The sequence below is a fragment of the Candida orthopsilosis genome, assembly GCF_000315875.1.
Source record: "Candida orthopsilosis Co 90-125, chromosome 3 draft sequence".
In the NCBI taxonomy this organism is placed as follows: Eukaryota; Fungi; Ascomycota; class Pichiomycetes; order Serinales; family Debaryomycetaceae; genus Lodderomyces; species Lodderomyces orthopsilosis.
Genome location: NC_018296.1, coordinates 1,404,755 through 1,426,083, shown reverse-complemented (window position 1 = coordinate 1,426,083; position 21,329 = coordinate 1,404,755). Strand labels below are relative to the sequence as shown.

Below are 21,329 nucleotides of genomic sequence, written 5' to 3'. Positions count from 1 at the left end.
ACTGCTCCAAATATATCAGTCCTTTGAAGGTAGAGAGAGGTTGAAGCCTTAGCTAAAAGGTACATTCTTCAGATTTGATGTTAAACTTAGTACACAGAACATCTGTCTATGATTTTGATAATGAGTGAAATGAAATTCCCGAGAAATTACATTGTGCTTGTCTCATAGTATTACAATTTTTAACACGATAGACTTGATTTAACAAAAATAGAGCAAGCTAATATTGTTGATAATAACCGATAGTGCATAATAGGAAAATGTACACAAGTGATTTTACAATACATTCTACACTTAACTCAAAATTGACAAAATCGTTCCTATTTCGGAATGTCACGGATTTAGTGCAAAAAATAAAAACACAAGTAAAAAATATGTCGGTTAGAAAAATAAACAAATTGGTTTCTTCTGTAGATCTTGTAATTGAGTGTGCCGAGATCAAGAAACACGCGGATCCTTTGTTCAATTTGCTCACTCTTGAATTTACTGTTGAGTTTTGAAATAGGATTAGCATCAATTGGTATAGACTTTCTTTAAACACGCTTGGCGTTCGTGGGTAATGCTAACGTGTTTAAGGTTATAAAAACTATATTTGCAATTCGCAACGGGGTTAAGAGACGTGTTTAACTTCTCTTACTCTAAGAAATATAGTCGTTCCAATAGTTAATCTTTTAGTTGCTAAAGACCGAATCTTGCTGGTTTTTTTTTAACAATAAAAGTCTTTGGACAGCCAGACAGAAGAAACCAGTATAAGTGTGCTTCTATGGGTTTTTAAAAGAGAGATCTGGTAGTTTGATTTACGGTGTTTAGTGCGGATTCGGCGTCGGTGATAAAGAGACTTTGATAAGTTACAAGCCGTTTCCGAAAAGTTCAAGAGTTGCTTTTCCTCCACCGCGCCTTGGAAAAATAAAATAAAAATAAAATATTATAAGTCTAATTATATTGTAATCTAGACGTAAATTACACAAAGGTTGAACTAATTGTTGGATTATTCTTTTTTATAGTCGTCTTACATTTTCATATAAAACAAACAAACAAACAAGCAACAACAGCAACATATATAAGAGAATATGGGTTATGCAGTATGTAGTATAGTTCACAAGGATTTGGAACAAGATTAGAGTGATTCTAGAAGGAATGTGATTATTTTCGACTTATTTCGTATAAATAGATCGTGTTATCCTACCAACAAATGGGGAGGTAGACTGAGGGGAAAGCTTATAGGTTTCCAACCACGGAAGGCTTATGGCCTGTAGTCAAACGTATGACAGGGAATGGGGAATAGTTCTTCATCCTCTATATGGTTTTCCTTCTACACATACAACCTTTATTTTTTTGCCCCCTGACATATTATAAATTTCCACTACTTACTTTAAATTTTTTGGTATGGAATAGGGTGTTACAGTCTTTATGCTGTATCATTTAATCTGATTGTTGCAGGCTATAATTGGAAGGTCGAAGCTTTGATTGCCTCGAAGCAGTAAAAGATCCGATGGCATTTGGTATGCTAGTCGATACGAGTAACTTCAACTACTGTAAGAGAGGCTTTCGTAGTACCATAAAGCAAAGAGTTGAGTGCAAGAATGCGATTAAGGACAATTAGCTCATGTAGCTTGGTGGTGTGATGTGGTATGGTATTGGTGCCTACAATGGTTGTGTCTATTGTTTTGTATCAATCTATTGTGTGTGTTACCCCTAGAAATATTGAAATAACCAGTAAACAAAAATATGTTTATATACAGGAAATACTTGCAAAAAATCCTTCTTCATTCGACTTACACAAAACTCTAACACAAAATAAAAAGCAACACAAAGAATCAACATTGTTATTCACATGTACACTACCTTTGCTCCGAATCCTATTTACATTCTTAATGTAATGCAGCGTACAAACATTTTAGTAAGGGATTACTTTACATTTGTTTAGTTTAGTAACTACCCGCCTATCGGATGCTTCTTTCTGCCTTTTTAAACATGCATGTCGTTGTTGGCGTTAGTTATTCATACAGATATCCTTCTCTTTACGTTATGAATTGAAAAAATTCGTCAAATGTACACTACAATGCACAAAGAACAAAAGAACAATAATACACACACAGACACACCAGTATAAAAAAAATAAATCACAACATACATTACAATGCACAATGCAAACACAACAAAAACAAGAAAAGAGACTCAAATCTATTCGAAACCAAAAAATCAAAACCCTTTCTAATAATAATTTTTTATTACACATCTTTTCTTTAAAACAACACACCACTTCATAATTGACCACCAAGAGATAGCATTGCTTAGACTAGTTCAATCCACACATTGCATTTGTATCCCTTTACGCCATTGCATTGAAACCACGTCTGACAAGAGAGGTATCTTTTCTCTGTTTTCGAATCACAGCCCGCTCACCCAACCAACCAAGACAAAGTAACAACACACCCAGACACTCGCTTTATTTATATATTACAACCACGCTTTTTACAATTGTACATTTATACACTGTCCTAGACGCATAGAGAACCTTTAGAATTGGAAAAGACAGAATACAATTTTAGACAACAACAAGTTACTCCTGCTACAATATGACGCCTCATTCGAGAAGAAATTCGATCACGTCAGTGTCGACTGCAAACACTTATTCATCACAGCAAATGCCTCATCTCAATAAGTCGCTATCACGAGATATGTCCACTGACAATTTAATATCAGTTGATAGTAAATTCATTAAGAAACCGACAAAGAGAGTAGCTGGTTCAATGTCACCCAAGATTGCTGTCAATGAATCATTTTCCAAGAGCAACAGTATCACCAGTGCCACGAGCTACACTAGTTATGTAAGTCACAACAACTACACCAGCAATGCTAGTAATGTTAACCCCAATTACCATCAAAACAACAGCCCCAACAACCCCAACAATATTGCACCTAACAATGGTTGTAGAAACACGGGAGCACCACCCGGCTCATTTTATACTAAAGAGGGCGTATACTATTTCCCTAATGGTGAAGTGTTTCGACCCAGAACCGCACCAACCAAGAGAAACAGACCAGGGAAAATAATTGTTGACACTTCTTTTGCAAGAAAAAACAACAACACTCATAATCACGGTCAGAGTCAAGGATACCACGCCAGCCCAAACCATTACTCACCTTCTATGGGGCTGCATATGAACCAATCACGTTTTCCTAATGAATCGCCATCTTCATCACCAGCCATTGCTGCACCTCCACCACTTCGATCAGCTGGTTCTTATACATCCCTTCCGAAATCAAATTCACTACAAAATGTTCGATTAGCAAACAAACAAAATTTGTCAAAAACTATCAGAGATAATAAAGGAGATATTCATACTAACATAACTATTGACAATGGTAGTGGCAAGATGCCTTACGAATCATACAAGAATAATAGTACTTCAAGTTTGAAAAATTTGCAGAAACTTCATTCGCAAAATATTACCAGATCAGAACAACATCACTCATCAAATGCATCTTCCTCAATATCTTCATCTAGTTCAAACATGTCAAATGTTTTTCACAACCATCATAATAACAACTCAGCTGCTAACTTGGAGAGATCTGATAGTAATACACCATCTACTTCGATTAGCGATGACCATACACTTCACAAGTATCATCAACTACAGAATCTACATTCTCAACAATTGCATGACTCAGATGAGGCTGATATGGCTTCAACCAGAAACACCAGAGGGGAAGATTTTCATGGGCATCCTAGTGAGTCCAAGCTACAGGACCATAAACGAGAAACCTCGTCGTCACCACACCAACAGCGGCATCAAGAGGAGATGCAATTGCCGACAAGAAGTTATCCTTCAAAAGAACAACACGACCCACATTCAAATGCCAATAATGAAACCAATAGAGAAAGTAGTGGCTCTAGTGACCAAAGACTAAGTATGGACTCCGTATCCGATGATAGCGGTAATCGCCGAGACGATGCTACTGACGATACTGTTCTTAGTACCTTAAATGCAACTAGTGAAGATACTTTTAAAACAGCAACGGCTGTATCTACTTTGCGCTCAAATAGTGCTGGACACTCATTGAGCTCTATTGGAGATAATTTAAACCGCCATGCTATGCATGAATTTGGGAACACATCGCATCAAGATGGATTGGCTAAGGGATACGCGAACGAGCCTTTGAGACATTCTTCGTCATCTGTTTCAGAAGTGAGTATGGATGAAGACAAGGACAGCTTGAATGAAACACCAATATTGTCAGAGCCAATTAGTTTGCAACAAGATAAACTAAATTGTGATAAAGATGTCACCAAAGCATATGAAGCACCGGAAAAGCCGATACTTGCGAATATTTCTGACATGTCATTTAATTCCACTCAAGAAGATTTGTCTCGTTCTAATGGAGCAAGTCCTGTGATGGAGCAGAGCGAGCAGACTCGGCCACTTTTCTTTGGAACTGGAGACAAATCGCCAGAAGGTACCTCGACAATTACTGTTCCAATTAACTGTTCTATATTGGAAAGCAGAATTGAAGATGTGCCTGATTTGAAACCCCCACGTCAAATTCCCACCCTCAAAAAGACATCGAGTGGCGATTCTCCTAGTGATGAAAGCGGCTTGCCAGAACCAAGTATTGATAATGATTCATTTGTTGACCTGTACATGAATGATGCATCACCAGAGCTGTACAAATTGAATGATTTAATTGAAACCCATAAGGAAGAGAGTCCATTGAGGTATAATCGTGAGAATAAGGGAGAAGGGAACATCACAAATCAAACTATAAGTGTTCCCGAAAGTGCTGATAAATTGAATCAACAAGTTTTATCACCTTCTTATTCATTTTCATCAGTTCCATCAGCTGATTTTGAAATCACTTCGAAACCATTTAAAGGATTGGTTAATGATGTACAAGATGAAGTTCCACCTAGAGGAGATGTTCAAATTGTTGATCGAAAAATTAGAAAGCATCATCGTCATGCTTCATCTACTTCGTCGGCAGAATTTATCAACCAGCTCAAACAAGAGGCATCACAGCCTGTCATTGAGGAAATAAACACGGTGGGAGATCCAGTAACTCCAAAAGCTGGCGAAGGTGTAAAAGATGAAATTGAAACGCCTCCGCATGATGCTATACCTCCACCACCAATTGAGAAATCACCAGGAATGAAAGTTAAAGGAAAGCCAAAGAAACATAAACACCACCACCACCATCATCATCATCATCAAAACCATGACAAGAAAGAACATGAGAAGCCAGCGCTTCAAAAATCTTCTGATGTGAAAGTTGGTTCTGCATTGAAAGATGAAGTGGTGTGGACACCACAACTGAGTGAATTTCCAAAGGTAAGTTCTTTGTTGTCCAACGATGTAGCCAGTCGTTCGACAACCAAAGATGAACAAGCAACACCCTTCAAACCAAACTTAACTTTGGATGACTCTGTTCTTAGTAAACCAGCGCCATCATTTCACAGTTCCAAACAATTTCATTCACCTCAACAACTGCATCACGCCACAGCCGAATCACCCAAGGCATCACTTTTCAGTCACTCGACTTCGATTGGTTCAACATCACCTTCAAAATTGAGTAAATCATCATCAATATCCAACTTCAAGTCATTTTTCAAAAAATTGAAACCAAAGGAAAAAGACGCCAATACATCAACCAGCAATCTTTCCTTAATCAGTGGAGCATCATCATCGCCCTCAAAAAAGAAACTGCATCGTGGATTGTTTGGATTCAATAAATTCAAAAAGGAAGAACCATCCCCACCATCACAAGTGCAACAACCAGAGAATACTGATGCCAATGTGAGTCGATTGTCTGTTCTTAGTGAAGCTTCATTCAAATTAGGTGCATTACCCGACTTTGAACCTGAATCAAACGGACTTTTTGACGATGTAATGCTTACGTTTGATGAGAAATTTGAACGTGATTTGACTCCGACAAAACCACCTGATTTTGTTAAATTGTCATCAACAACTTCATGCAGCAAAAATGGCGATGATGTGTTCAGTGAACCTTTTTTGAAAGATGATGAATTGACGAAAGAACAAATTGCTGATCAAAAGTTGCGTGATGAAACGGAGAATACTGGTGATGACGGAAGCGGTGGAAGCAATGATGAAGGTGAGGGCGATCAAATTGATACTGGCATTGATGCTGATGCAGCTGCAATTGCAGGTGCAAGTGATGCTGACACTGGAACTTGGACAGGCACATATATTGATGAAAATATTGAGTTTTTGAAAAATGAAGGATTTTGGTCTCATTTGGATGAAGCCGCATTAGCAAGACAAATTGAACTTGAAAAGAGAAGTAGCGGAATTGCGCCTAGGCGTGCAAGCGAAGCATTTGCTTCCTCTACACCAATTAAGGAAATCTCCGATGAAGACAACAGTCGAGAATTGGACTCTCCAAATGTGCCATTAGCTTCACCGGCTGTACCGACTTCGTCAACGAATGGAACTGCTATAGTAGTAGTGGGAAATGATGAATTGAACAATATTCTTGCTAATTTAACTGAAGAAGGTAAACGTAATTTACCAATACATTTGAAATACATTAAACAGTTTCGTGATTATTCAACCATTGAAGTTGAAATGCACAGGTTTGAAACATTGCCAAATAATAAGCCGAAAAAGCAATCATTGAATAATCCATCAATTTTGAAACGTAGACGTTTTCAATTCAATTCGTCATATGAACAACACCAACAACAACAGTACCAGCCACAACATGGACAACATGGACATCAGCAACAGTATCAATTGCAGATGCCAATGGGGTTCCCGCCTCAGCAACAACACCCCTCGTCACAACTACAACTGAATAAACGAGTTAATTTCAACAACAAAATTAAAATTAATGAGACATTTTCAAGTGATGTTTACAAAAGATATAATAAATCAGTGACACAATATAGTTTATCTGATCCAAAAGAGATTAGTAACATCAAAAATGAAGTCAATTATTATAAATGTAATGAAATGTTGGTTCATGAAAGTTCACAAAATAATACTCATTTTTATTATTAACTAACAGAATAGAATAGAGTTGACATAAATTTGGAGAATATAGAATCATATCATAGTATTAATACCCATACACGTATAAAGGATAAAGAATAAAGATATGTGGCTTGTAATATTAACTGCCTCTGTATGTAGTATATGAATAATTACTTAATAGCAAAGGAATATGATAATGCAGTAAATCATCAACTTCAAAAACCACTTCAACAACAGGAAAGAACGTCCTGGATCCAACACCATGACCACTAGTAGTAAGTTCTTTGAAATACTTACCAGTTAAGAACTTGATCTTGTATAATCCAGGAACCAATTTAACCCATTTCCCATCACGTACACCAGTCTTTGCAAAATCTTCATTCAGGTGTTGCAATTTCGGATCGAACACCCAATTGAGCACACGGCCATCGTCATTGGTCTTTGCTCGTGCAAATGGAGCATCAATTTGATAGTCAATGGAGGTAGCGTCGTTGTTGCTGCTTTGTTGAGTGATGGTTTCGACTTCATAAACACGATGGATTTGCACGATTACATTGCGGGCTGGGAGTCCGACTGTTGTATCGAGGATATGACATGTGATTGGGTCCCGCTGTTGTGACATTTGATGTATATAGATGGTTATAAAGAAGAAAGAAATTGTGTTTGGGATGGAATTGAGTTGGTTCTATGGGTGTTTAATAAATTTTTCGATAAGGGAGAGGGGGAAATAATTATGGCGGAGATAACCGAAGTTCATAAATTTTGTGAAAAAGGTGTCATTTATTCATTCATGATTCTTCGACCGACAGGAGACAAGGCACTTCTGGAAAAAGAATTTCTTGCCCATCACCAGAAACCGGTTCAACTAGTTTCATACGCTTCATCATTGCCAGTAAACTACACAGCTAAGGAGCGTATAACGACGCTACTACTCAAGTTGGGTGGCTTCTACATGGATACTCCTTCATTGTCCTGAGACCTTTATTTGAGTGTAGCCTACTACTTTTATTTTATCTCTTTGCAAACATGCCGACCTTTCAACCATAAATTTGTAGAGATATGTGGCTTTCAGTATCGTCGATCTGACGTAATCGGACTCGGTGCGGCTCCTCCCCTTACAAACAGAAAAAGAGATGCGCATTGGAAAAATCTTACAAATAATACTTTCATGTCCAGCATCAATCACTTGATTAGTATACACGATGTTGTTTCAAGTGGAAGGTTGGAAGTTGAAAAACGACAAGAATATAGCGTTGGGTGGAGTCAAGGATAAGAAGAAAAAGAAGAAGAATAATGACAAGAAGAAGGAAAAGTCTGTTGATGAGCATCAAGTTGTGGCACACAAAGAGCATGGCCTCAATGAACAGCCTGCTAAATCGAAGAAACAGGACAAACTGAAAGACAAAGGATTTACTAGCAATGTTTCTGAGAAGGATACCTCTAGGAATCAGATGAAAAGAAAAAGAGAAGCAACTACTAGCAACGAGGAATCAGAGTCCATCACTAACAAAAGAGCAAAGACTCTTAAACAAGTAGCATCAAGTACGACAACTCCCAAAGCACCCATGGAGCCAGCACCTCCAGTACCTATCACCACTCAAACTAAACTTACTCCCTTGCAACAAAAAATGATGTCAAAATTATCTGGGTCTCGATTCAGATGGATCAATGAACAATTGTATACAATCACCTCAGAAGAAGCTCTCAAATTGATCAAAGAACAGCCATCATTATTTGATGAGTACCATCAAGGTTTCAAGTCTCAAGTCTCAAGTTGGCCAGAAAACCCAGTTGATGTATTTGTTAAACAATTTGAGACTCGATTACTCTCAAGAAACATCAATGCTCCTGGTGGATTACCTGGAACAAGAGATAAAAAAATTGTTGTTGCTGATATGGGATGCGGTGAAGCCCAATTCAGTGCAGATGTAGCTAGATTTGTTCAACTACAAAAGAAGAAGTCGAAAAAGTACAAGAATCTTGATGTTGAAATCCATAGTTTTGATTTAAAGAAACAAAATGACAGAATCACTGTTGCTGATATCAAGAATGTGCCCTTAGAAGACGAATCTGCGACAATTGTCATTTTCTGTTTAGCTTTAATGGGCACCAATTTCTTGGATTTTATTAAGGAAGCATATAGGATATTACAACCACGAGGAGAATTATGGATTTCTGAAATAAAATCACGATTTCGTGAGAAAAGTAATAACGGCGACAATTTTGAACAAGAGGAAGATCCAGAAAATAGTACAGTTGGTAAAGAGTTTGTTGATGCTTTGAAACTATGTGGATTTTTCCACAAACTGACAGACAATTCAAACAAAATGTTTACTAGATTTGAATTTTTTAAACCACCACAGGATATTATTGATGAAAGGAGAGCCAAGTTGGAAAGAAAGAGAAAATTTATTGAAGAAGAGAGTGAAAAAGAGAAATTGGAGAGTAAAAGAGAAACCAAACCTGAAGGACAATGGTTATTGAAGCCTTGTATTTACAAGAGGAGGTAGTTCATCAAAGAAGAGTATGACTCACGATGGTAGCCATGATTTGACCATCCGAATATGATAAATTTTAATACTCGTGCCAAGTGTATCATTAAATAGGTTTAATTTATTGCTGAGTTTAGATATATAAATTGGTTATGATGTAAGAAAACCATAACTTATAGTTTTGAAGGTGATTCTTAGTTAGGTCGAGTTTGATCCTCTTTTGGATGAGTTTATTCCAAAAACGGTTGATGTAACCAGCTGCGAAAAATGCCAAATGTGGTTTCCTGCATATAGTCATATTTTTTAATTTTTTGTGTGCTTATCTGTAATTTCAACTCCTGCATATAAACTTACCAACGCTGTAAAAAGCGGCTGGCTGGTTTAAGTTTCTATAACCAGCAGTTGATGTCTGGCACGAGTTGTAAGTGTCCACGCAGGTTATCTATTGCAAGCCATGTGTGATCAATATATATAAGAGACTGCATTCTTGATACGGCGCAAAGCGACCGTCCGTACCTTATACAACTTCATCTTTTACAACTACAGTTAACCATGACAGACTACTACGAGCCAACGTTATTATTCAGACAAAATGCTATAAGGAGATTCAACCCAAGTTTGTCGCCCATTTCAAGTGTACTCAGTTTACCAGAGGAGTCAACCACATCTCAATCATCGATTAATTCACCGTATCTCGACAAAAAGACCAATACATCTTCTTCTTGGTTGCTCAACTTGAATAATGAAAAAGATACCCAAGTATTGAGCAAATCATGTTCTTTGAATCGTACAAATATCAAATCCAATTATTGGAAGATTCCTGACAATAACATGAATTTGACATCAATGTGTGTTAAGCATCAATCACTGCAAAATCCTTTATTGGCCATATCACTGAATAATAGTGATAATAATTTGTTTATTTATGAGATAAATCTAGATTCTAATCATTTGATTCATCATTCAACTATCAGTCTCTCGAATATATACAACATGAAATGGGTTAACAATACCACCACTAGTGATAAAAATTACCTTGTTACTGGAAATAACAAGGGTTATGCTCATTTGGTCACAATGCCTGACATTGGAACTGGTTCCATTGATGATCAGGAATACTCTGCTGAAATTTGTAAACGTTTTAATCATAGGAAACATATCAAAGACAAGAGCAAAGTAGATGCAATGTTACCCATCAAACAATTGAATCTTTTCAACAGTGATAGGGAAATGATTTCAATATATGATGATTTTCTTTTCCATTGGGATATTATGAATGTTGAATCACAGCAAAGACCACAACCCATATCAATTACAACAGTTAAAGGAATACGGAATTTTGATGTATTACCTCATAATAATACAACCTTGGGTATTTGTGGAAAGTTTGGTATTTCATTGTTTGATACAAGAGATTCGAAGTTTAGTATACCAATGTCATCTTCAATAACGAGAAACTATCGTCAACTATCAGGTAATATTGTCAAATGGAATCCTGAAAACGACAACATACTAGCTGTTGGACATGGAGATGGAGTTATTCGATTATGGGATATAAGAAAACAAGATTACTTCACTAGCTTGCATGGACATTCACATCGTTCTACTTTGAATCAAGTAACCAGCATTGAATGGGATCAAGGGGATTTATTTAGCGGAGGCCAAGATGGAAATATAATACACTGGGATCTCACTTCAGATGTTAGTATAGATGAAATTGGTCATATGAATTGTGGGTTAAGAGAAGGATTGGATAGTGTTAAGTTTAACGAAAAGACAAATTCAGTCGAAGTTGATGTCAATCAAAGACAATGTGGAACTGTTTTACCGGCTTCTAATACCAATGTGGTTAGTATGTGTTCGGTTGCAAATGATAGCAATGAGATCAAAATTATGTCCATCGATGGATCTTCATTCTTGGGTGTACATTCACAAGTGAAAGAAGCAATCAAGTTGAATATCAATCCGGATAAATTGTATTATACTGAAGAGGATATACAGGAGTTGCTAAGATACGAGAGGCCAATTAACAGCAAAGAAGATTTGACAAGCTCTGACGTGGAAAGCGTGATTGATTCGGAGATGCCATTGATGATACGAAGGAAGCCAACATTTATCAGTATAAAAAGTGTGGAATCTACTGAACAGGAACGGTTCCTGGGTCTGGAGACAGAGATTGAATCGGATAATCTCGACTTGGCATTGATTCAATCTCCCAAATTCAATCAATCAGCAGAAGATACAGTATCATTGGATGATTTTGATTTCACATTGAACAACAACACTTCTCAATCGGACATGTCAGATCCAGACTCACCGCAACACTCACCAATTAATGATTCAATGGACTCTTTATCTACCATAGCAACTGATTTGGATGCCATGATTGTGCATGAGAAGGGAAATGGGAAGCAAATTGTTGCTAATGAGATGGTAGAAAATGCTGCGTCTTCTGAGCAAACAGACAATGTATTATTCAAGACTTATTCAGGACATGATTTGAGAAACTACAAATATAGTGATATATTCAGATCATTGGATAACTTGAACTTGTCTTATTAGGATGTATAGGATAATCAACGACTCGAAATATGACTAAAACTTGTAGCAAAGCTTCCTCTGGGATAATGATTCTCTCCTGATTCAGCAGACGCACAAGATGTAGTCGACGAATCCATATTCTTGCTCAGCGAGTCATCAAAGTGTAAATGATTACGATAACCTCATATGTGTTAGTTAGTTAGTTAGTTAGTTAGTTACACTAAAGTGACAATGTCAGAAATTACTAAAGGCGAGAGAAAGAAAGTAAGAAATTGCTTTGAACAGAAGAAAGCGAACAAAAACGAACAACGACAACCAAAAAAAAAAGACAGAAGAAAGTTCAATCGAATTATAGAAGAGACTAAAAGAGACAGGACTTGTACTAAAGACAACCCTATCTGACTGAATCACATTACAGGGCATAACTCATATCATAAAGCTTCATACATCCCTATTGGAAGTCTCGAAATCTAAGCATCGAATAACCAAAAGGATAGTTTGAATCGATCTTTTACATTTCGCACGACTTTCGTTCACCAAGGGACAGACAAAGAGTCACCAGTACGGACAACACATCCGATTCATTGAACAAGGATCAGTCGGAATAAATCGCATTTCTGAAACTATACATTCACAATTATTGCTTATACTAAGTAATTATGTCCAGAAACACGTCGGCAATCAGTGTCAAGTTGGTTGCTGCGGAATCCCTTTACAAAAGGGATGTATTTCGTCAACCTGATCCATTTGCCGTTATTACAGTTGACGGATCACAGACCAAAACTACAAAAACTGCTAAAAAGACACTCAACCCATACTGGAATGAAACGTTTACTTTCCAAGCACTGGAGGATTCTATATTAGTCATACAAGTATTTGATCAGAAAAAGTTTAAAAAGAAGGATCAAGGGTTTCTCGGAGTTGTTAATGTTCGAATTGGCGATTTAATTGACTTTGGATTACCAAATTCAGAAGAAACAATTACTAGAGATTTGAAAAAACTGATGGAAAATGTTGCCATTAGTGGAAAGATTATTGTCGTTATTTCACATAGTAGATCTCTGGCTAACGGGTCCGGTATTAGATCTTCCAATGGACAAAGAGCTACTTCCAATGGTACCGCTTCTGCAGCCCCCCCACCTGCCACTAGCCCTAGCGCTTCGTCGTCAGCTGGACCTATTGCTGCCACTGCTGCAGCTGCTTCAAGTAGTTCTACAGCTCATAGACAATATTCTTCATTTGAAGACCAATATGGAAGACTACCACCCGGATGGGAAAGAAGAACTGATAATTTTGGAAGAACATATTATGTTGATCATAACTCAAGAACAACTACTTGGCAAAGACCCGCATTGGATCAAAGTGAGGCTGAAAGGGGCAATCAAAGACAACACGATACTGAAGCTGAAAGAAGACAACATCGTGGTAGAACATTACCAGGGGAGACACCAACAAGTCCATTGCCACAACCGTCAAATAATTCCGTAACCAGTGGTAATGTCACTGTCAATGCAACTGGTGCCAATACTCCAGTTAATCCAGCTGCTGCAGTATCTATGGCTGCATCTGGTGCAACTACATCAGGGTTAGGCGAATTACCTTCTGGTTGGGAGCAACGTTTTACAAATGAAGGTAGACCATACTTTGTCGATCATAATACGAGAACGACAACATGGGTTGATCCAAGAAGACAGCAGTATATTCGTACTTTCGGCGCCAACACTACTATACAACAACAACCTGTCAGTCAATTGGGACCTTTGCCTTCAGGCTGGGAAATGAGATTGACCAATACTGCAAGAGTTTACTTTGTTGATCATAATACAAAGACCACTACTTGGGATGACCCAAGATTGCCATCTTCTTTGGACCAAAATGTACCTCAATATAAGCGTGATTTCAGAAGAAAAGTGATTTACTTCCGCTCGCAACCGGCATTGAGAATTCTTCCTGGTCAATGCCACATCAAGGTTAGAAGAGATCATATATTCGAGGATAGTTATCAAGAAATTATGAGACAAACACCTGAAGACTTGAAAAAGAGACTAATGATTAAATTCGATGGTGAAGAAGGTCTAGATTATGGTGGAGTGTCTCGTGAATTCTTTTTCTTGTTGTCACATGATATGTTTAATCCATTTTACTGTTTGTTTGAGTACAGTTCACATGATAACTACACATTGCAAATCAATCCTAATTCAAGTATTAATCCAGAACATTTGAATTACTTCAAATTTATTGGAAGAGTTGTTGGTTTGGGTGTGTTCCACAGACGATTCTTGGACGCATTTTTCGTTGGTGCCTTGTACAAGATGATGCTACACAAAAAAGTTGTTCTTCAAGATATGGAAGGTGTTGATGCGGAATTCTACAGATCTTTAAAATGGATCTTAGATAATGACATCACTGATATATTGGACTTGACATTTAGTACTGAGGAAGAAATATTTGGTGAAAGAGTGGAGGTTGATTTGAAGCCTGATGGAAAGAATATAGAGGTCACTGAGGAGAACAAACATGAATATGTTGAATTGATAACGGAATGGAGGATCTCCAAACGTGTTGAAGAGCAGTTTAAAGCGTTTATTGATGGATTTAATGAATTGATACCACAAGAATTGGTGAACGTGTTTGATGAAAGGGAATTGGAATTGTTGATTGGTGGATTGGCAGAAATTGACACTGTTGACTGGAAGAAACATACTGATTACAGAGGATACCAAGAGCTGGACCAAGTTATACAATGGTTCTGGAAATGTATCAACGAATGGGATTCCGAACAAAAAGCTCGTTTGTTACAATTTACCACTGGTACTTCACGTATACCGGTCAATGGTTTCAAGGATTTGCAAGGTAGTGATGGTCCAAGAAGATTCACAATTGAGAAAGCTGGTGAGCCTAACCAATTGCCCAAGTCACATACATGTTTCAATAGAGTTGATTTGCCACCATATGCTGACTATGAAAGTTTGAAACAGAAGTTATCCTTGGCTGTGGAAGAGACTGTTGGTTTTGGTCAAGAGTAGACGTCTTTTCAATGTTGTAGCGCTTATACAGGTTATAAATAATTTGTTTGTCTTTTTAGGCTTTTGTAGTAGCCGAGGATATTTTAAATCCGAACTTACGGATAAAAAAGTAAAAATAATTGCAAAATGAGTCAAAATTGTATGACAAACATTTTACCCCAGAGAACACCAGAAGCCATGACTGTTGATCATGTCGTGCCAGCAAGTACAGAGGAGTCTGTACTCAAGGAGGAGCTTTTATTGGAAGAAACTTTAGAACAACAAATTCTCACATTCCCCGTGTACCAGCATTTCATTGACTCGTTTCAGAAATTCACATCAACCAACACAAAGACCCTTGACGTAGTAGAGCGTTTGTATCCCAACCTCACTGGTGCTACATTATCAGGACCACATAAAATTGCTTATCGGTCTCAAACTTTGTACTTTATCGATGATTACCATTTTCAATTCAATGAGATAACTAATCCAGATGATCGTGATAACTATTCCATTACGTTTTTGCAACTTGGAGATGCTTTATCTGGCCACAAGGGTATTGTTCATGGAGGCTTATTAGCCACTTTGCTTGATGAGCTAACTTGCCGTGTGGGATTTCTCAATTTTGAAAGTAAACGTGGGGTCACTGCGAATTTAAATGTCAATTACAAGCAACCAACTAAAGTCGATTCGTGGGTATGTATCAAGTGCACGGTGTTTAAGAAAATCGGTAGAAAGTGTTGGGTCAAGGGAGATGTTTATTTAATTGATGAAACAAAGAAATTCTTGGAAGATTGTGAGTTGTTGACATCATGTGAGGTATTGATTATTGAACCAAAATGGGTTGATCAATTGAAGCATTAGAGTGATATAAAATTTTTTGATATATTTATTTATTGAATCAAACTATATAAATTCAAATTATCTTCTAAGGGCGGCCAAGTTACCATTCAAAGCTTGCAATTCGTAAACGATACTATCCAACTTCTTCACTACAACGCATAATCCAATGAAGATGAAAACAAGCGCAGCCAAATAATCAAGCAATACAAAATTCGATCCTGATGGTGACCCCATTGTGTTAAAATTGATTAAGGTTCATATCGTTTCAGAGATAACGATTGGTGATTATACCACTTATATATACTTGGAGTGCTTCTTGGTGGGGAAGAAATCCCCAATTTCCTGATTTGGAAATTTTGCGACACGCAAGTTTTGGCTTGTGAAATTTACGATAAGTAAATTTATCTACAATTTGAATTGAAAATTCTAATGCCATTCACTCTATTTTATAAACTGTCAGTACCTTTGGCCTTACTTTGTCCAAGCTCTAATTTGGCACTTTTAGCTCCAAATTGAATTGCTCTTTTCAGTTCTTGCGAAACCCACGACATCCCGAGCTGTTCAGCTAATTGACGTAGTATGTACTTCCTTGTGGGAATGATTTTCTCATTTCCACGTTTATTCATACCAATCTCATACTTGAACTTAAATTGTGGGGGCACACTTGAGATGACCCAATTTATGAAATCTTCATCTAAATATGGGTATCTTAGCTCCTTACCCCAGCAACTCATGACCCTATCATCTCGGCCGAGGTTTCTTTCGTGAATAACTCTGATGTCATGATTCAATGATTCCTCTAGCTCATGATAGTTTTTAGAAGTAATGGTGTTGAACAAACCTTCGTGTCTTGAATAGCCCGCAAACAATTCATCGGCCCCTAGTCCACTAAACAACACCCTTGCTGAAGAGGTGTAATATAATATGTGGTGAGTGTAAGCTTCTGGGTTCTGGGTGTATGTGTCCCAATCAATATCATAATTTCTCAACGCTTTCATCGATGTTAATTGAGGCATTGTTGAAGAGGCAAAATAAAACGCAATGGCTATGGACAAGTCCATTTCCGTGTTGCAGGGATACATGAGTTCACGTACACGGTATTTGTGTCTAAGCCAGTGCTTGTAATCGACATTTATCTCCACCAAGTTTAACTTCAAATCGGGAAACATCTTACACAAATGAAACCAAGACTTGGTTGCTAGCTTTCTATCTGGACTCGATTCAGGAGTTTGACCAGTACGAGGGTTCTCAAATCCAACAGTTAAAAGATCAATAGATGACTTGTCTTTGGTCACCTCGCAAAGAAACCTAGCAATTATCGTGCAATCTAATCCACCACTGAATAAAACTGCCAATGAGCTATCATTGGGGTTTTTTAATGGATGTATGGTGTCGTGTCGTATTCTCGTTGCTTCCAACAATCTGGTATACAATTCATGTAGCACTATCTCCTCGCTAGCGGTCGTTGTTAATGATGTAGGCAATTCATGTATTTTGTAAGTTTCAATATCATCTGTACCCATATCGTATACGTATATCTCATTTCGACACTCTTGAAATCCCACAGCAGAGTTTGAGCTTACAATGATCTCACCATTGATTTTTTTGTAGCATAGTGAACGTTTCCCAATCAGATCTCGGCCAAAGTATACTTTATTCTCCAACAAGTCAATAATGGTTATTGCCCATTCGCCATTAAGTTGTCTCAAAGTAGTCATTATCGTCTCACATCTACTTGCTCCTAAATTCGAATGTAGCATGTCCATTATTAACAGGGTGTCATTACCATCAAGGCATGCCTGATTATACAACTCACCATTGAATTGCAATACGAACTCATCTCCAAAGACCGGTTGTTTAGTGAATGGTTGTCGTAAGGACAAAATCGAGGTAAACAATTGAATTTTCTTGCCACCTCGTTCAAATTGGGTACAATTTAGATAATTTGGACCCCTGTTGGCAACAGCGCAAATCAACCGATCAAAGTCAAACTCCCTCATCGGCGTCTCATCTTCTTTCCCTATGGCATCGATTCTACATTGAATGGCCGACACCTGCTGCACCTTTTCCAGCGCAGAGATTTTAACGTTGTTCTTGATTTTGCCAAGCTGGCCAACTAGCGAGCGCAACACATCCAAATTGTCCAATTTAGTCTGTTGTTGTTGTGTCAATTCCCCCACATGGGCACCTTCTTGTAAAAACTTTTCAATAACTTGTGGATCTTTGGTATCCCATTCAAAGCAAAAACCTTTTTTATTTTCGGTAAGGTTGATGTCTCTTGGTGTGATGAAACTGTTTGCAACTCGTAATAGGATACCACACATGACAGACAGTGATGGAAAAATTTTCGAACCAAGCAAAGGCTACCATTTTCGGCTGCGAAATATATATATTATCTACATAGCTAGCTGTCGGTGATTTCCGTTTTTGATCCATTATTGACATCCACCAAAGTGGTTTTGTTTATATTTGTCTCCAAATTAAGCAGTTTTATTAACAATTTCACTTGATTGGAAATATCAAAAGACATATTCATGATTGGGTGGATCCAAAGAGTGACTTGCGTTAGGGATCCTTTTCGAATGTAGGTGAACCCACAGACGTTAATTTTGATAGCATTGTTGGGCACATTATTCAGGATTGAATTCCTACAACACTTCATAAAAACTTGCAACCCCATATCGCCTTTAGACTCCTTCTCGGACAAGAGTTTTAGCTTCACCAAGTAGCCATTTTTGAACAGGTTGTGATTGGGAACCAAAATACTTCTCATTATATACACTTTTTGGTAGGTAAACTTTTTGAAGAAGTCAACAAAATCCATTTTGCATTCTATACTGTCCCCCATCTCTTTCGTACCATCATGCCCCACTTTCCAAATATTCCATGAATGGTATGTCGCTTCTTCAAAATGGTCAAATTGATTAAACCTGACTAATTGGGAATTAAAGATTGCGGGCTCTTCAATATTTCTTTGGTAAACTGGCTCTCCTGAATAGTTTCCGAATACAATTGGTCTACTATCATCCTCTTCTAAACTCTTGACTATTGTTAGCACATTACCACCAAAAATGTCTATTGATTCGGTAGAGAGTATTTCATAACTCTCAGATTCAGTTGAAGCTAGTGTATTTGGTGGTTTTGGTGACTTGTGTGGTCCTTTTTTACACCAATGCTTTGACTTTAGTTCGGCAGATGGTTTCGCTTCATTGGTTAAGTTTTCAGGAGTTTTGCCTAACGAGGCACTTACTAATGGCTGCACTATTTCTCCTGTGCTTTTGTGGAGCCAACTTCTCCATCTTGACAGCTTGTCTTCAACACTCCCCTGATTTTCTTGTGACTTGAAAGGTTTTGGTTCAGGTATGGAGATTGGACGTGTTTGTTTCTGTTTAAAAGACCAAGTAGACTTCTTGGTAACTCCATTCTGACTCCCATTTTGAGCAGTGTCGGCTGGTTGGGTTGAAGAAGCTTTTGTTTGTATCATCTGATGTTGCTCTTGTTTGTAAACTATTTGGTTGCAAAGTTGGGAAATCATTTTAAAATATATACATCACAATAAAATCACAAAGCGTTGTCAAAGAAAACAAGAGGCAAGCAATGCATTCTAAGCAAAAGAGACCCCTTAACTAACTAAGCAAGGTTATAACAATATCCATACTGTAATGAAAACTATAATTAACCATTGCTGAGCTACATTATACCTCTCTGGCGAAGTCAAAGCGTGCGCGGCTACAAAGTGTTCTAACTTTCTGAAAAAAGCAAAACTATCAACAAGAAACTTCGTTAAGGTCACTTGATAACTATTTCATCAAGTATATAAAGATTTTCAACAATACACAGGTACGTTTGAATAATAGAGCCAGGCAAAATCAGGATATATACTAACCACTCTAGCACACAATAAATGAGTCCAAAGAAGTTACTAAAGATAATCGTCGTTGGCGATTCTGGCGTTGGGAAAACTTCCCTCATGCACCAATTCGTTAACAACAAATTCAGTCAGCAGTATAAAGCCACTATCGGTGCAGACTTCCTTACAAAGGAGATCACATTGGATGGTGGCAAAACCGTGACATTGCAAATTTGGGACACTGCTGGTCAAGAAAGGTTTCAAAGTTTGGGTGTGGCTTTTTACAGAGGCGCTGATTGTTGTGTTTTGTGTTTTGATGTCACTAACGAGAAGTCGTTAAACAATTTGACCAGTTGGAAGGATGAGTTTTTGGTGCAACTGAATGTTTCGAACCCACAAGATTTCCCATTCGTTATCATTGGAAATAAGATTGATGTTGATGATTCAAAAAAAATTCCAAGTTTACAAAAGAAACTACACAATATAACTCATAATCAATTAGGAGGATTAAATCATCCAGTATTTGAAACAAGTGCAAAGGATGGTGTTAATGTTGAAAGTGCATTTGAAGTTGTTGCAAAGATGGCTTTGCAACAAGAGGAGCTTAATTCAGGAGGAGATGTCAATGACGACTACAATGATGCAATAAATATTCATTTAGAGTCTGATTCAAGTGCTTGTGGTTGTTAAGTAGGGTTTTTAATGTACAATTCTATTTCTTGTTAAGACACATACAAAGACCTTTGATAAGTAAATCAACGAGTTGGTTACCTGTTTTGATATCCTGGTTATTTTGTTGTTGGTAGTGAGTTTGCCCTCCGTGGTGTTGTTGGTTGGTATAATGTGGTTGGTTACTTCCATGGTACGCCTGTTGTGGTTGTGTAATTGGACCCTGGCCCCATGAACTAGGAAGCTGCGAGGCATTGGCATTGTTTAGATCAATAATCAACACACCAGTATTTTTTGGGTCAATATAATGTTTTAAATTACTCTCACTGCACAACTCTGCGATAGCAGGCTTCAACTTCGAGATACCATTTGCAGAATGGTTTCCCTTTCCCACTATAACTTTCAAATGATTTTGATTAGTTCTAACAGCTTGTTCAATGCGTCTTTGCACGATCCATTTAGCTTCCTTGACATACAATCCATGTAAATCAATCTCATCTGCAGCCGAATCAGTATTGTTTTCACGGAAAACATACTCGGCTGCTTGTTCACTATAATGTTCTGCTTGGCTGAGAGCCAGCTTCAGCTGCTCACTTAATTCGTGTGCACGTTGTTTATCTCCTGCCTTGTAAGCTGCTTGAGATTGTTGACTCAAATGGTTTCTCTTCTTGTAGAACTCGTCAGCCTTGGCACGTAAATCATGATACTGGGAGTCTGTTGCATGATTGTAATCTCTTTCAGGACCATCAAAGAGCTTTGCTCCCCTATCTAATACATCTGCCATTTTTTAATGTTTGATGGAAGAAGACCAAAATTTTATGTTTACATTTTCATTTTTGTGTTCAAAGGAACGATGTGGTAAGTAAATTTAATATGTTCTCTGATAAAGTGTTGAAATAGGTGGAGTCCAGATTTCTCAGTCAATTGGGTGTCTTCT

General features: G+C 37.6%; 11 protein-coding genes across 11 annotated transcripts; 6 read left to right on the top strand and 5 right to left on the bottom strand. All coding sequences in view use genetic code 12, as the record gives it.

Annotated features, from left to right (window-relative positions):
• Positions 1-2,576: 2,576 nt before the first annotated feature.
• Positions 2,577-7,019, top strand: CORT_0C06320 (hypothetical protein; the record flags this gene model as incomplete). Its single annotated transcript, XM_003868862.1, has 1 exon — positions 2,577-7,019. The coding sequence occupies one exon, from the start codon at positions 2,577-2,579 to the stop codon at positions 7,017-7,019; it is 4,443 nt and encodes a 1,480-aa protein (XP_003868910.1).
• A 112-nt stretch (positions 7,020-7,131) lies between these two features.
• Positions 7,132-7,614, bottom strand: CORT_0C06310 (hypothetical protein; the record flags this gene model as incomplete). Its single annotated transcript, XM_003868861.1, has 1 exon — positions 7,132-7,614. The coding sequence occupies one exon, from the start codon at positions 7,612-7,614 to the stop codon at positions 7,132-7,134; it is 483 nt and encodes a 160-aa protein (XP_003868909.1).
• Positions 7,615-8,194: 580 nt separating this feature from the next.
• CORT_0C06300 (Rrp8 protein) lies at positions 8,195-9,502 on the top strand (the record flags this gene model as incomplete). Its single annotated transcript, XM_003868860.1, has 1 exon — positions 8,195-9,502. One exon carries the CDS (start codon positions 8,195-8,197, stop codon positions 9,500-9,502), a length of 1,308 nt encoding a protein of 435 aa, XP_003868908.1.
• Positions 9,503-10,036: 534 nt separating this feature from the next.
• Positions 10,037-12,046, top strand: CORT_0C06290 (Dse1 cell wall protein; the record flags this gene model as incomplete). Its single annotated transcript, XM_003868859.1, has 1 exon — positions 10,037-12,046. The coding sequence occupies one exon, from the start codon at positions 10,037-10,039 to the stop codon at positions 12,044-12,046; it is 2,010 nt and encodes a 669-aa protein (XP_003868907.1).
• Positions 12,047-12,684: 638 nt separating this feature from the next.
• On the top strand, positions 12,685-15,051 carry CORT_0C06280 (Rsp5 E3 ubiquitin ligase; the record flags this gene model as incomplete). Its single annotated transcript, XM_003868858.1, has 1 exon — positions 12,685-15,051. One exon carries the CDS (start codon positions 12,685-12,687, stop codon positions 15,049-15,051), a length of 2,367 nt encoding a protein of 788 aa, XP_003868906.1.
• A 126-nt stretch (positions 15,052-15,177) lies between these two features.
• CORT_0C06270 (hypothetical protein) lies at positions 15,178-15,894 on the top strand (the record flags this gene model as incomplete). Its single annotated transcript, XM_003868857.1, has 1 exon — positions 15,178-15,894. The coding sequence occupies one exon, from the start codon at positions 15,178-15,180 to the stop codon at positions 15,892-15,894; it is 717 nt and encodes a 238-aa protein (XP_003868905.1).
• Positions 15,895-15,951: 57 nt separating this feature from the next.
• Positions 15,952-16,107, bottom strand: CORT_0C06265 (hypothetical protein; the record flags this gene model as incomplete). Its single annotated transcript, XM_003868856.1, has 1 exon — positions 15,952-16,107. The coding sequence occupies one exon, from the start codon at positions 16,105-16,107 to the stop codon at positions 15,952-15,954; it is 156 nt and encodes a 51-aa protein (XP_003868904.1).
• A 212-nt stretch (positions 16,108-16,319) lies between these two features.
• On the bottom strand, positions 16,320-18,197 carry CORT_0C06260 (hypothetical protein; the record flags this gene model as incomplete). Its single annotated transcript, XM_003868855.1, has 1 exon — positions 16,320-18,197. The coding sequence occupies one exon, from the start codon at positions 18,195-18,197 to the stop codon at positions 16,320-16,322; it is 1,878 nt and encodes a 625-aa protein (XP_003868903.1).
• An 80-nt stretch (positions 18,198-18,277) lies between these two features.
• On the bottom strand, positions 18,278-19,408 carry CORT_0C06250 (hypothetical protein; the record flags this gene model as incomplete). The annotated part of the gene is made up of 1 exon (XM_003868854.1): positions 18,278-19,408. The coding sequence occupies one exon, from the start codon at positions 19,406-19,408 to the stop codon at positions 18,278-18,280; it is 1,131 nt and encodes a 376-aa protein (XP_003868902.1).
• Positions 19,409-19,777: 369 nt separating this feature from the next.
• CORT_0C06240 (Ypt72 GTPase) lies at positions 19,778-20,413 on the top strand (the record flags this gene model as incomplete). Its single annotated transcript, XM_003868853.1, has 1 exon — positions 19,778-20,413. One exon carries the CDS (start codon positions 19,778-19,780, stop codon positions 20,411-20,413), a length of 636 nt encoding a protein of 211 aa, XP_003868901.1.
• Positions 20,414-20,435: 22 nt separating this feature from the next.
• Positions 20,436-21,176, bottom strand: CORT_0C06230 (hypothetical protein; the record flags this gene model as incomplete). The annotated part of the gene is made up of 1 exon (XM_003868852.1): positions 20,436-21,176. One exon carries the CDS (start codon positions 21,174-21,176, stop codon positions 20,436-20,438), a length of 741 nt encoding a protein of 246 aa, XP_003868900.1.
• Positions 21,177-21,329: the final 153 nt, after the last annotated feature.